At 45.1% G+C, this 15,676-nt stretch overlaps 2 protein-coding genes across 12 annotated transcripts in view; one reads left to right on the top strand and one right to left on the bottom strand.

Moving 5' to 3' along the window:
• Positions 1-14,545, bottom strand: part of Rab22a (RAB22A, member RAS oncogene family) — a 52,406-nt gene extending 37,861 nt beyond the window's left edge. The window contains exons 1-2 of one of the 2 annotated variants that reach the window (XM_034494833.1): positions 14,182-14,545; positions 12,779-12,858 (exon numbers count right to left, since the gene is read on the bottom strand). In XM_034494833.1, coding sequence (XP_034350724.1) covers positions 12,779-12,858; positions 14,182-14,217 — 116 coding nt within the window. In that variant the 5' untranslated portion in view covers positions 14,218-14,545. The remainder of the gene's footprint in view (positions 1-12,778; positions 12,859-14,181) is intronic. The other variant, XM_034494834.2, reaches the window with a different exon arrangement.
• A 232-nt stretch (positions 14,546-14,777) lies between these two features.
• The window catches only part of LOC117703469 (uncharacterized), an 83,260-nt gene continuing 82,361 nt past the window's right edge, over positions 14,778-15,676 (top strand). For 2 of the 10 annotated variants that reach the window (XR_013109061.1, XR_013109063.1), the window contains exon 1: positions 14,778-14,990. The gene's annotated coding sequence lies outside the window, so the exon portion shown is untranslated. The remainder of the gene's footprint in view (positions 14,991-15,676) is intronic. The other 8 variants (XR_004606167.2, XR_013109065.1, XR_004606169.2 and 5 more) reach the window with 6 other exon arrangements.

Genomic DNA, 15,676 nt, shown 5'->3' with positions numbered 1-15,676 from the left:
CGTGAGCACATCTCCTGGTGCACAGTGAATCTCTTGCAGCATGACTACAGCAGTCAGAGCACCCCAGGCTTCACTCCTTATTGAAATAAGGAAATCCTCTGTAGCCAACAAAAATAGAGATGCAAAGTCAAAGGCCTAACAAAGCCCATCCCAGATGACAGAAAACTGTGCATAGAAAACACAAAAACATTGCACATATGTAAGTGAATTCATAAGCAAATTCAGGAAGGCCATTGGAGGAAAGCTCAAAACCTCAAGTGGCAGCTCCATGTAGTGGCATATACCTTTCTCACGTGCTTAAGTAAGATGCTTCCAAGTTCAAGGTTACACACCAAACCGTACTACAACAATCAACAACAACAACAACAACAGTGAACTTCGAACCACTTACCATTTTCATAGCAAACTAGTGCATTAAAAACGTCAAGCCCCTTGAAATAATTTTGACAACAGATGTGCAAATACACTAGAGAAGAGAAAACAAAGAATACAGACACTTGGGATGGAGGCATAATCCATAGTCATAAACTAGGATTCAAGATTAACATGTCATTCTCTAAATGGCTCTGTAAATTCAATGGAAGGCCAGTCAAAACCACAGCGAGGGTCAGCATGTTGGTGTGTGCGAAAGCAGACACTATGATTGTTAACATTGATATGGAAATGCAACCTAAAGCAGCCAAGTCAGTCTTGAATAACAAAACACTCAACCAACGCTGGGGATTGCAATTTATTACAAAGACTGAAAAAAAAAAAAAAAAAAAAGAGGGGTTTAATATTGGCACAAGGATGGAGAACAGAAAAGGCTAATGGCACCTATAAAAGACCACTACTACACAGCAAACTCACAGCAGAATCCATGAAAACAAAACACAAGAACCTCAGAAAGTGCTTATAAGGCACCCACAAAGCACGTGAATTCATGCTATTGTCTGAACACAAACTGTGAATCAGAGACTGTAACCCTAGGCAACGACCATTTTCATCTTCATCATCATAAAGGAGGTAGTCAGATAAGATGGCAGTGGAAATAAAAAGGAATTGTGGACACAGGAAAAGGCAGCACGATGGCAGATTTAAAGCAAACCACACTGACACTTACTATATACAGAAAGGGTCTAAACTAGAGCCACCGCAGTCCTGGTCAGGACTGAGATGTAGCCAGCACGACAGAAGACCCTACTTTTACATATGGCTAGTAGCAACTCTATCAGGTAGCAGAGATGTAAACACTCCAAGTAAAAGTGGCTCTCCATGAGGCTGCAAAGGCAAAGGTCAAGCTGTCAGAGTGCATGCAAAAACAAGACTACTCAGATGCAATCCGTAAGAAACCTGCTTGAAATACAGAGCCATCAACAGGTTAAGTTTAAGATATGCAAAGAGAACTCATATACCCAAGCAAATCCAGAACGAGCATTCTTACAGGGGAGGGGGGCACCAAGAAAACATGCTACATACACTGACATTCAGTTATCTAGGCAAAAATAAAGATTAACAAGTTAGAGCATCAGACAAGGCCTCATACAGAGTTGTTGAAATACTCCTTTTAGGGCAACAGAAAAACAGGGTCATACAAATGCCCTTATTAATAAGCACATGATTTTGTTAACATTCATACATTGAACACCTCATAGAGTAGTAAACACACAACCTTCAAGGATTGAGCATGTTCTAGGCTAAAAGGAGGATATACATACATATATCCTAATAAAATTAAAATCAATTTCTATTAACTTAGGGTAGAAAGGACATCCTTAACCAGACAGCAGGAGCAGCCACTTAGTTTAACTGTAAAAAGGCCAGATGAGACCCTTTTGCCAAAAGGTCAGGAACACAAAGGTGCTAGCTATTCACACCTCAACAGAGGACCCTAACCCTCACCTTATTACACTTGTCTACTTGGTGTGATAAAGCCGTAGAAGAAATCAAATGTGTATAAACCAGAAAGGAAGAAGCAAAGTGCCTGACCAGTGAGTGATTCACCCAAGAAAAGCCCAAGGAACTCGTAAAGGTGTTGCTTTAGCTAATCCAACTCAGCAAAATCACAGCAATGTGTGTCTATATATTATTAGCATGCAACTAAAATTAAGAAAGGCCATTTATAGTACCAGACTGAAGCTGGAGGATAATGAGTTTTAGGACAGCCTGGGCTACACATTGAGACCCTATTCCTAAATAGCCAGCTCCAAAGAGAAAAGCCCCCAAACAACAAAGAACCTCAAAGCAAACAAAACCAGAAAACAAAGTATTATTTTCAGATAAAATATATAAGGCCTGTACAGTGACAACTAAAAGCATTGTCAGGAAGAATCAAGTGAAAGAGATGACAGGACTAGAAAGTCAAGATCAGCTTTGACTACAAGGTGAATTTAAGGGGGCGGGGGGGGGGGGAGGGGAGGGCGAGACAGAGAGAGCGAGAGCACTTTGAGACCTAAAGAACAGAGGAGGCTATTGTGTTCATGGATCGGAGTACTGCTAGATTATCAGTTTTCCCCAAACTAGTCAGAAGATTCCCAGTCAGATTTCTAGTAGATGCTTTAAAAATTTAGACACAGATGCAAAGAGCCTATAAGCACAAAACAAATTTGAAAAGTATTACAACTAGATGACTGCCAGATTTCCGAAGTGAGAAGTTCCCCACATAGCAGTCCATTCCTGATAGAGGTCCAAAGGCCATTTACTGGAACAGCCGCTGAGCTCCACACTAGCTAATGGCTGAGTGAGCACAGGAAAAGCATCACCCTACACAACAGACACACTAGGAGAAACAACCCTCAGGTCAATCTTAGAAGAAAGCTATGGGACTTCTAGATCAAGAACACATTTTAATCCCAGGACTTGGGAGGCAGAGGCAGCAGATCTCTATGAATTCTAGGCCAGCCAGGGTATCTAGTGAGACTGTCTCAAAACACAGAAACAAAACCAAAACTAAAAAAACAGAAACTAGAACACAGGAGAAAAAAATCCTTCTCATCTGGGTTATATGAGATACAAGTCAATGTTATGAATAGAATGGAAAAACTGTTCTTCAAAAGACACTGGTAGAATCAAAAGCTATTGATTGAGTGAACAACACACCTGGAACTAGACAAATATTTGAATAGACAGGAATAAGTGCAGGAAAGGTGAGAGCATCCATGGGTAGTGGGGTGGTATGGTGGCTGGCATCAAAGAGGACTGACAGATTTAGGAAGGATGTGGAATCACCCCAACTTACACACTGTCCTGGATGAAACATAAAATACTATGGGTACTTTTCTGTTTGGTTTTGCGACAGGGCCTCGCTATTTAGCCCTGGCCGGCTTTGAATTCACAGATCCTCCTGCCTTCTATGTCCCAAGTGCTAGGATTAAATGTATGTATCACTACACCTAACTGGCATAAATATTTTGGAAAACTGACAGCTTCTTATAAAAATTAAATAGGGTTCCTTCCGGTCTGGGCCAGAGCACTGAGCAGATCTTGGGTGGCAGCTCTGCCCCCAACCTCCAAGAACCCAGAGGAAGCGGGGATCCCAGGTGCTCTAACTCAGGCAGTATCTTAGGTAAGCAGACAGCAGGGCCCGCCCTAAACAGGGAGTAATCGGGAACCAAAAGGACCCAGAAGTCACTCCCGGCCCGGAACACTGGTTCCTTCCGGTCTGGGCCAGAGCACTGAGCAGATCTTGGGTGGCAGCTCTGCCCCCAACCTCCAAGAACCCAGAGGAAGCAGGGATCCTAGGCGCTCTAACTTGGGCAGTGTCTTAGAAACTAGGTCTCAGATCTGAGGCCTGGATCAGACCTCTGCCAGGTCTGCTGTTGTGTGGACCCCAGATTCCATCTGAGACATACTGGAAGGTCCACTCAACCCAGAGCCACAGAGGAACAACTGAACTCAGAGCATCAGACAACATATTCTGAGATATTCTAGAGGAGACACTGCACCCAGAACAGCAGACACCTAGCTGGACTACTACCTTGGAAGCACCATATCCTGAGGCATCCTAGAGGTACCACTGTAATCAGTGCAGCTGGAAAAGATCACAGAGACATCTGGACCCCTAGGAGATCAGACACAAGCTAGATAACTGGAAAGACAGGCTTCAGTCAGAGACAGCAAGTACAGGCAGCACTAGAGTTAACCAGATGGCAAAAGGCAAGAGCAAGAACGTAAGCAACAGAAACCAAAGTTACATGGCATCATCAGAACCCAGCTCCCCCATCAGAGCAAGCCTTGAACACCCCATCACACCAGAAAAGCAGGAAGCAGAATTAAAATCACTTCTCATGATGATGATAGAGGGCTTTAAGAAAGACATAAATAACACTCTCAAAGAACTTAAGGAGAGCACTGGTAGACAGATAGAAACCCTTAAAGAGGAAACACAAAAATCCCTTAAGGAATTTCAAGAAAATGCAACCAAACGGGAAAAGGAATTAAACAGAACCATGCAGGATCTAAAAATGGAAGTAGAAACAATAAAGAAATCACAAAGGGACAATACTGGAGATAGAAAACCTAAAAAAAAGATCAGGAGTCATAGACACAAGTATCACCAACAGAATACAAGAGATGGAAGAGAGAATCTCATGTGCAGAAGATACCATGGAAAACATTGACACAACTGTCAAAGAAAATGCAAAATGCAAAAAGCTACTAACCCAAAATATACAAAAAAATCCAAGACACAATGAGAAGGCCAAACCTAAGGATAATAGGTATAGATGAGGGGGAAGACACCCAACTTAAAGGACCAGTAAATATCCTCAACAAAATTATAGAGGAAAACTTTCCTAACCTAAAGAAAGAGATGTCCATAAATATACAAGAAGCTTACAGAACTCCAAATAGTTTAGACCAGAAAAGAAATACTTCCCTCCATATAATAGTCAAAACATCAAATGTACAAAACAAAGAAAAAATACTAAAAGCAGTAAGGGAAAAAGGCAAAGTAACGTATAAAGGCAGACCTATAAGAATTACACCAGACTTCTCACCAGAGACCATAAAAGCCAGAAGATCCTGGACTGATATCATACAGACCCTAAGAGAACACAAATGCCAGCCCAGACTACTATACCCAGCAAAACTCTCAATCATTATTGATGGAGAACCCAAAATATTCCATGACAAATCCAAATTTACACAGTATCTCAACACAAATCCAGCACTTCAAAGAATAATTGGTGGAAAACTCCAACACAAGGAGGGAAACTACAACCTAGAAAAAGCAAGAAAGTAATCTTCCAAAAACCCCAAAAGAAGATAGTTACACAAACATATCTCCACGGATGTTAGCCCAAAAGCTTGGATTATCGAAGACTCAACCCACAGACCACATGAAGCTCATGAAGAAGGAAGACCAAGAGGGGATGCCTCAGTTCTACTTAGAACAAGAAACAAAAATGCTCAAGGGAGCAAATAGGGAAACAAAACATGGAACAGAAACTGAAGGAGGGACCATCAGACCATTCCACCTGGGTATTCACCCCATGTACAGCCACCTAAGCTAAACACTGTTGTGGATGGCTGGAAGTGCATAATGTGAGGAACATGATATAGCTGTCTCCTTAGAGGTCTGCCAAAGACTAACACACTCAGAGGACGATGCTCACAGTTAACCACTGATATGATCAGGGGTTTCCCAATGGAGAACTTAGTGAGAGTACTGAAGGAGCAGAAAGGGTTAGTGACCCCAGGTGGAAAGCAACAATACCAAACAACCAGAGCCCCCCAGGGTCTAAGCCACCAGCCTGGGAACACATAGGGAGGGACCCAAGACTCCAGAGGTACATGTAGGGGAGGATGGCCTTGCCAGACATAGGTGGGAGAGGAGTTTCTTGGTCCCATAAAGAAAATGAACACACAGTGGGGTGGTGGGGGGAGAATGTGAGGGCGGGGAGGAGATAGTGAGGGGGGTAGGTGCAGTCACTGCCTCATAGAAGCATGAGGAGGGGGATGGGATAGGAGGTTTCTGGGTGGTGGGAGGAAGTAGGGTAAGGGGATAAAATCTGAAACGTAAATACTACAACCAACTTTAAGAATCGAAAAAAAAAAAAGTCGTCAGAACCAACATCTTTAAAAAAAAAGTGTCAGCTCCCTGGGGGTGGGAAATTTTTTTTTCTTGATACTAAAACTTGTTCTGAGAATTGTATATTGCAGAATACACAGCCTTGGTGTATCTACTCATCAAGCATACTGAACAGACCTGCCCAAACATCCGATGTCCTGGAATTCCATCTGGATTCAGTGAAGACACAGCATCAGAGGCTTATCAACTTACTCTTCCCCCCACCCCTCTTCTAAAATCTCAATGCCCTTAATCAGCTTGAAGAAGTTAAAGAAGAGTCAGCGCCCCTATTCCCTGAGCTTGGGGACTAATGTGGTTAATAATGGTCTGTCTTTCTAGGGAAAAGTAGTGGTTTTGTTGGAACAGGGGGGATTAGCTAGGACTTATTGCATAGCCATAACCTATTGGTAGAAATCTGTATAATTATTATCAAGATGAAGTTATAATTTCTTAAATGGTACAAAATTTACTTTGATTTCAAATTTAAGGTTTTCATTGGTACGAGCCTCTTGTTAATATAAAAATGAGATGAATATTGATACTCTCATGGGCATTGTGCCTGTATAACACATTTAGGAATACAAGGCTTAGACCCAGCCCTTTTTTAACTGATTTGGGACGGTTAACCTATGAGTTAAGGGACTATAGCAAATTCATGGTTTTGAGTTTATTGTTAGGGTGTTTTCCACATTTTATTTAGAAATAGCTGAGAGGAGTGAACAGACAACAGTCCAGGTTACCTTACATGGATAGCTGGTTTTCAAAACATCAGAAGTCCATAGAACTGACGCTACAAATATTTATATATTAATGTTCATTTTGATTAGAGACCTGTCTGCTCCTGACAGCTTCCTGTCGTGGATTCTAAGAAGAAATTGAGCATCCTTGGAGATACTCCAGTTGTGCGGTGACAGCCACTAGGCAAGAATTGCCTCTCTCCATCTACAGACAAATTACTGTCCAGAAAAGGACACACATGCCTAGACAGAGTAATCAGCCCTTAATAATCCTGCATCACTAAGGTCTGTCAGATGATTCTGGGCCAGAAGGCTGAAGATTTGATGCTCCAACGTTCAGTAGTATAGGGGCTTTTCAGGTGTTCAGAGGTCTTTATAAATTGGCTAAGTTTTAGAAGCTATGCTTAGTGCTTCCCATAACTTCAGTTAACTCAGTCATTCTGGATTTCTGATGGGGTTGAAGACCTATAGTCTCATAACCAATCCTGGCTATTTACTTTGAGAGAAAAGATCTGAGTAGATGGTTTTCAGCTGACATTCATTCTAAAGCCAAAAAGCCAGGATCAAAAGTAAGCGTTTTAGTTAGAAGAGATGACAGAGGTTCTGGTTAGTCAACAGAATGATGGACTGGGTATTAGGACTATCTTGTACCTTTCTGGTACAATTAGGAATAAGTATGCTCTAATTGTATTTTGAGAGAAAAGTTCTACTTTAACAGGAAGAGTGATAGGTAGGAGGAGCTAAGTGGGAAGGAGTACTGAGAGGAAGAGATGGAACAAGGAGAGAAGATGAAGAAGAGGAGAAGCTAGGTGATGAGAGAGAGAAAGAGAGAGGGGGCATGGAGGCAGACGTTCACATGTCTCCACCAGTCAAAGATAGTTTTTATATCTAGGTTGGGTATTGGGTTACGCTTCTGATTGAGCATTACCAAACTTATAAATCCTTTGATTAACATTTTAAAAAAATCGTATAAAAGCAAAAAGGAAAGGGGGGGGCATGGGACAGGGGTGTTCTAGGGAGGGGAAATGGGGAAAGGGGATGGCATCTTAAATGTAAATAAAATGTAAAATAAAAAAAAAGAAACAAATAAAAAAAAAAAAGAAAAAAAATTAAATAAATATTTAGTACATGATCTAGAAATGGGACTTCTAGGACTCTAGATATATACCTGAAAGTAAATTTATATCCAAATAGATATGCTTTATTCATAACAGCCAAAAAAATTTTATAAACTCTAATGTTTATCAATTAGCCAATGAATACAGTTTGGTATCTCATGCCATGGAATACTATTCAGTAATATAAAAGTACACGAGTAACACATGCAGTAACATAAATACACCTCAATAAAAGAAAAAGAAAGAAAGAAAGAAAGAGCTTTAAGACAAAACATATCAGAGGCACGTACCCAGCACTGACTTTATCTGAAAATTAAAAACAGACTGGAAGAAGCTTCTCTAGCCACCTGGAGTAGGGAAGGGCAGAGCCAAAGAGATCAAGCAATGGGAGGTAGACAGATCCAAGTGAGAACTTTGTTCCACAGAAGACAATTCAGAGTTCAAAGGTTTGTCACAGAATGGAACATATAACAGCAAGACACAGGCAAGTAATGTCTAATACACAGATGACCATGTGATACACCCAAGGTAGTAAGAATGGCAGGCAAACAGCCCAAGATTTGAACAAAAGGTGACACTATACACTACATTTATGTACTTTACCCCAATTTTCACAACCATCTCCATAAGAAATCAGAGTCCCAAAATGCAAATGTAGGCATAAAGAGATTAAGTCACTTAAGCAAGCCCACAACGACTAAGTACAATGAGAGTTAGGAAATGTGCAGCCAGCCTAGGACGAGGGTGTGCATGCAAACATTGGCCATGTTGTGGTGCAATGACAGACCTGTAATAGCAAAATGGAGGAAAGAGAAATGTCCAGGAGGTGGGTGGACAGCTAGACCCTACACTTTAAAGAGTCAATCAGTAGATAATGCCTAAACTGGTGGTGGTAGTTATGTATGCTTGTGAGGAGATCTGGAGGAAAGATCAGAAAATAGCTGCACGCCATGGCAACAGTGGTTGCCTCTAAGAAATGGGTCAGAGTAGACACTGCTGTTAGATTAACTTAAAAGCCCTATGACACCATTCTTTCCTGTAAGCCCCGCACCCCCTTAAAAGAAGATCTTGTTATGTAGTCCAGGCTGGCCTGCAACTTCTCATCCTCCTGCCTTCAACTTTCCTAAGAGGGATACTCATGCATACTGGGAATAAAGCTCTTAGAAACACACAGAAAAAGCATTAAAATAGCACATCAGAATAATGCTATCTATTGAGCTCTGACAATTTTAGCCCTCTGCTAACCACTTTATCTTCATTATCTCGAACCCTTCAAACACTAAGGAGGTGCTGCTGTTGTAACCCTTACTTGGGTGAAGAAACAGGTTATGGATTTAACTAGCAAGTGGCAGAGCGGCAGTTCAGAGGCACTCCAGTGTCTGTGCTCCACTGGGAAGGTTTCCATGTCAGGTGACAATCTGGGGTTCTGGATGAGAACTGATGCCTTGGTACTGGCTGGGAAAAGGAGGCTGAACTGCAATATCTGAAGACATGCTAGTCCTGCTCCCTACCCAGACAAAGAGGAACAGAGGTCCAAGTCTCTCTCTCAAAGGGTATTCACAAGTATGGTCACAAGCATGTAGAGTTGCCAGGTGTCTGTGGGGCCCCTGAGGGCACAGGCTACCAGGAGAGTAGAAGCTATTTCAGGTTGGCTCTTGGGAGAGAATTTGGTGTTAATGGTATGGGACTCACTCACATGCCACAGTGACTGCAATCTCACTACTCCAACACATCCAAGGGACACAGTGAGTTCCTAAGGACTACCACAGTTCATCCCAGTGGTGTAGAATCCCCATGAGGGCCTCGTCGTCCTCCACATGTGTTCCCAGAGGACGGGATCACAGCTTGTGGTTGTCTGACCAGCTAATGTCGACCTTTATCAGACAATTCCTATGCTACATCAATGAATTCTCACCAAACCCCACAAAGTAAGCATAAACCTGACAAATCCAACAGAACTCTAGTCACTAACCTGGAAATTCCAGCCAATGCTCACTGAAGTTCCTTATTGAGTTCTCAACTTAAGTCCACAAACAGTAAGGTTCTTTGCATCAAAGAACTCCTTACTGCATAACCCACTTGGGCCATCAGAGAACACACACTTAGGAGTAGAGGAGAGATAGGCATCCACTCCTCTAGAGAGCTAGTCCAAATCATGGGTTGGAGACACGGGCCAGCAGACAAGGCAAAGGCCTGGAGAAGCTGACTGTAGGGTATATGACCCAGGTGAAAGGGTGCTTTGGGAACAAAGAGGAGGACATGATCTGAAGAAGCCCAACGTTTACTTGAGCAGTAAGAGAGGCCAAGACGTACCAGTGAAAGAGTGCAGCGATGGGGGAGGGAAAGGAACCAAAGACAAAGTACCTTGCTCCATCATGCCTGGTCTGCATCTCTCATGTTCGCTCCTTCCCCATCTTTAGAGATCCATGCCTGATCCCTGTCTCCATGGCCATTCTTGGAGGTCTCACTTTGTCCTCTGTCCTTGCTAGCCTCTTGGCCCCTCCTCTGTCTATCTGGTCCTTTAGTCTGCTAGGCTGGCTGCTCAGGGTACTCTTTACCACTCCTCGCTACCAACAGGCATACTTCTCTCCAAATACACACTTCCTTAACTTTCTTTTTGCCAAGTATAATCCACTCACCTTCCAGTAGTTAAATGTCAGAGTTTTTAAGTGCTTCACATTTTCCATGGGCCCTGAAGGAATCAAGCATGGCCAGAGAGGTCAGGGCCTGCCGTGTGCTGCTATCACAGGGAGAGGGTAAAGAGTCATTTTCTACACAACAGACAGAGAACACATCTCTGTCTTAACCTACAGGGAAGCTACATCTACATCATGGCAGGAACAGAGTGTGTCCAAATCAGGATTCTGCAAATGTATTCTGAGAAGTACCAGGTAGACATATGATGCCTGTTTTTCCAGCACACAGGGGACTGAAAGCCTTGGCTATACAGTAAGTTTCAGGCCTGGCTGGGCTAGAGAAGACCATGCTGCAAAAACAAATAAATAAAAGCGCCAGAGTATCAGGTGGCAAATCGTGGCTTTGTGAGCCACAGGACTCCTGCCTTTGGTCAGGACAGCCTGGGAACAGCAGAGGCAGGTGTGACTGCTTCAGTAACATTTTATTTACCAAGAAAGAAGGCAGAGGACAAGGCTACAGTTTGCTGACACCAGCTTTAAATCACAGCACCCAGAATACTTGACACATGGTTGGTACCCAATAAATAAATAAATAAAGGTTTTGAAACATACTCACTGGGCTTGCTGGGTTTGCAGTGGCTCCCAGGGCCAGAGAAGGTGGATTTAGTGACATGGTGGGACGAGCTATGTTGATAACAGGCTATAAAGTAACAACTGAGAAAGGGGTGGGTTCTCTTCCAGCCTAAGCGCAGGACTGGGCTGTGCCACTGCTGGAAGACAGCAGGGTAGACAGGCAGCAGAGGTGTAGGCTAGAGAAAGTGACTAGGAGCTGGGAACCCAGCACTCCAGAGGCCCAGTCACTGGGCTGTTACTCAGAAGTGAGGAAGCAAGGCTAAAGGAGGGGGATTTGTAGTCTTTCCTATAAAATATGAGCCATGGCTGCAGTCTGATCCAATGGGAGCCTGACTGAGCCAAGGCAAGGAAGAGTCTCCTAGTTTTTCTCTCTACTCATCTGACAGTAAAGGGAGTGGTGTCTTAGCACGTGTGGGTTCTGAAGTTTGGGCTGTGACTCACTCGGCTGTCATTCACTGACTCCTCAGCATGTCTTGTCTCTGCATTTCACTTTGCAGTGCAGGTACCAACAAGCCCTGAGGAGCATGAGGTGATACTTTAAACACATGGACACACCCAATTCTTCTAGAAGGGCACTGTCTTCACTGCAAACACAGTGGTGGGTTTCATCTCCATGCCCCCTTGCATAAGAGACCTGGAGATTTTATCAAATTCTCAAGCAGCAGTCTTGTGACGTTGCCCTCACAGTTGTAAAGCATTTCCTTATGTGGCACAAAGCCATATCACATCCTGAGGATGAACCACAGACAGCTTTTCTTTAAAGATAGAAAGTGTCTAGTCATTACTTAGTTGTACAAACTTGACATAGTAGCAGATCCTGCAGAGCTCCAGTTCTCAAAGAGAAAAACTAGTGTTAATTCCATGGTCACCCCATGAGAGTTAAATAGTAAGATTTTTGTTCAGTCTCTAAGAGGACGGGGAGATGGCTTAGCAGTTAAACCACAGTGCTCTTCTGGAGGATGCAAGTTTGGCTCCCAGTACCATAGCAGGTAGTTCATAACCACTTCCAGGGAGATCTGATGCTTCTGGCCTTCAAAGGTGGCCACTCACATTCACACTCGCAGACTTACACTCAAACATACACATGCCTAATCAAAAATAATGAAATCTTCAACAACTCTCTAGTCAACTTCAACAGTTCAAAAAATACCAGACACTTGAAAAACAAAAAAGCCCCCAAACATAGCCTAAACAACCAACCAACAAAAACACCCCAAACCACAACATTTCTAAGTTAATTCATTAGTTCAGTACTATCCCTAGTGCTGCAATGTTCAACAGAGTTCGGATCCAATTCTACTTCTTCTCAAGGACCAAAACTAGGTTTTAACTGATACGCCCTCAAGAACTATACCAGGATGTGCTTTCACTTGCTCTCTTTCAAGGTGTAACTGGGTTTGTAAATCCTATGCCAACTGATTCTTTTTTCTATGTTGAAGTTCTTATTCTCAAAGTCTGAAGTCATTTTGGAAATGTCGAGACCCAGCAATTCAAAATTTCATTGCACTCAAGACAACAGGAGTCACACCAGTAACACATTTCTGCTTGCGATGACTTTCCATGCACTCCGAGATAAATGTATGCTAAATACACTTGTTCTCTTACCCTATGGTTGGATTGATATTCGGATCAAAACTGTCTTCCACGAACCGCCACACGATGCTCGATTTACCCACACCCGTATCCTGAAAGAGAGTAAGACGGGTGACTGGGGAACGACTAACCCACTTGTAGACACCCAAAACAACTTTGTGGCATAAAGCGGATAATTTCAGAAAAAGCGTCTCCATCTGTAGATGGAGAGACACAAGCAGGCTTTTGTAGTAAGTCAGTGAAGTTATTATACTTCCAAATGGATTCTTGGGCCAGGCATAAGAGTGCACGCTTTTAATTCCAGCACTTGGGAGACAGAGGCAGGCAGATTTCTTAGCCTATGAACCAAGTTCAATGCCAGTCATGGCCAAACGCTGAGAAACCCTCTTGAAAGTACTGGGGATGGACTTTGTAGCTTTTAAGAGACACTAGGTAGGGGCGAAAGACCCATGCTGGCCTGCCTAGTGGTACAGGACTACAATTTTAGCAAATTTGGAAGGCAAAGGCAGGAGGGTTCCAAGTTCAAGGCTTGTTGAGAAGAGATTTCAAGACTATCCTGGGCAACTTTTTGAGATCCTGCTAAAAAATAGAAGCAAGCAAGCTGGGGACACACAACTCAGTGGCAGGGCTTGCCTAGGATGTTCAAGGTTTTGGGTTCAATCTTTGGGACTGAACTCCTGCTCCCTCCCAAAGGAAAAAAAAAACCTCTTAGGTTTCTGTTCTGTGTGAAAAGTGACTGAACTCACTGGCCTTTTAACATATACCAGTAAAACTATGCAGTCTCAAGTTAGGGAGTAATCCGGGATGAACCCTAACCCCACCCTGTTGAGGGGCAAAAACCATGTAGTTATTGGAATATTTTTTCGGTCATTAAAACAGAAACTCAGGAAGGAGACTATCAGAAGGCTCTGAAAAGGCCAAACTACTGTGAGAGGACCGGAAGCTGAACCTTCGAAGTCCTGGAGGTTTCCTGGTAATGAACTCCTCCCTGCTATAGTGAAGAGCGAACTTTGGGAAGTAACTCTTGCAGAAGTGTCAAAGACGTCCCAAAAGTTCAAAAACCATCCCACATTGCTGAAAGGAGGCCAAGGAGGTTCATAAAACCTAAAGACCTGCTGGGGGGTTAACTTTCAGAGACTTGGCTAACTTTAGAGGTGTCCCTCGTAAAGTTGGAAGAAAACTACCTGTGGGCTACTTCACTGTGGGATGGAGAGGGCGTCGCTCCGGGGTGCCGAGGGCCACCCTGATACCTCGGGACCTTGGGTGGGACGCAGCCTGGTGGTCCCGCCGCCCTTAGGGTAACTGTGGGGGGCTGCGTCCCATGCAAAGCGTAAAGGGGTGCAAGGGTCCCTGGCGTGCCGGGGCCCGCCCACCTGGCCTCCGCGACCCTCCGGACCCGGCCCGCTGCTACTTACCCCAAGCAGGCACACTTTAAGTTCCCTCAGAGCCATGGCCCGGGAACCAGGGGTGCGGGCCCGCCGCCGCCCTAAGTTGAGGAGGGAGAGGCCCGGCCCAGCACCAGCATCCCCCGGCGCCGCTGCCTCACCGCCAAGTCCCGGCTGCGCACTCGGGAGGCCGTGCGTCTGCCGCCGCCCTCCGGTCCGGCCGACCGGTCACTTGTCCCGCGGAGTCACCTCAACAGCCGGGACACCGCCTTGGCCTCCTCGGCGCCACCGCGGCCGCCATCTTGGGACGCCAGCTGGGTCACCTGACCTCCCCGCCCACTTCGGCAGCCACCTTCTCCGCGAGGGCGGGGCGGCGGGTTCGCGGCTCACAGGCGAGTAGGCAGAGCACCGGGGGGCGGAGCCTCAGCGTCGCCCCACCCCCCCAGCTCCGCCCCAGCCCCATCTTCTCTAAGGAGTGGGCGGAACGGGGTGGGGCGTAATCTTGGAGTTACCACGCCTTTAGCTCCACCTTCCACCCATCCCAAGATGGCGGGTGAGTGCGGCTAGGCGGGTGGGTGGAGCGCAATGGATGGGCGTAACCTCTGGTCTCGCCCCGCCTCCGGCCCCGCCCTCTAGCACATCCCAAGATGGCGGGTGAGTGGGTCTAGGCTCCGGGGGCTCCAGCTGCTTCCCCACCCGTCCCCGAGAGACCCCCTCATTCCACCCCCGCGAGCCCTGGACTCGCCGCCTGCGCAGCCTCTATGTAGCTCCTCGTGTGTCTTTTGGTTTTTCAGAGATCCCTCTGTACTTTGTGGACTTGCAGGATGACTTAAAGGACTGTAAGTAACAGTTGGGGCGCCCCGCCCCTCGTTGGGGCCCTCTCAGAGGACTGTGGGGTGCACTTAGACGGGACGGGAGCCTCAGATCGAGCCTACCTCGAGCTCGCTTCCTCAGGTGGCCTTCCTTCCCGGGCTAGGTCTTCGGTCTGTTGGAAACTTTGCCTTGTTGTCACTTTCTCCTTTAGCTGCTCTGGGAGCTGTGAGAGGGAAAGCAAGTCCCAACCTGGGAGGAACCTTCTTGGGTCCATAGCTAGGGCGTGGGAGCGCCACTGGACTTGTGGGCCTGGTCAGCTCCATGTCTTGATGGAGCCCACTGCTTTCCTTGGTTTGAGTGTGACCCTTTTTCTCTGCAATTATTTTAAGGGACAGTAGCTGAGAGAGATGCCACCTTCGAAGTGCAAGTTCCAATTTGTGGTTAATGGACGGATGAAGCTTTGGCTTTTCTATCTAACAGATTTTTTTTTTCAGCGCCTACCCTCTACCTCCTTGGGCCATTTGTTGGGTTTGTGAATTTACAAAGATGAACTAGAAACAGCCACTATTTCCTAGATATCCCTCACAGGCTAGAGGGTAGCAAAGGAATACCAAACCCAGGGAGGCTTGCTGGTGGTTGAGGCCAAAACACCTCAAATGATACAAATCACCAAAGTCACCCGGAGCTTCCAAGTCCCAACCCTGAGTTATTT

Source organism: Arvicanthis niloticus, chromosome 2, assembly GCF_011762505.2.
Source record: "Arvicanthis niloticus isolate mArvNil1 chromosome 2, mArvNil1.pat.X, whole genome shotgun sequence".
In the NCBI taxonomy this organism is placed as follows: Eukaryota; Metazoa; Chordata; class Mammalia; order Rodentia; family Muridae; genus Arvicanthis; species Arvicanthis niloticus.
This window is presented reverse-complemented; position numbering and strand designations above follow the sequence as displayed.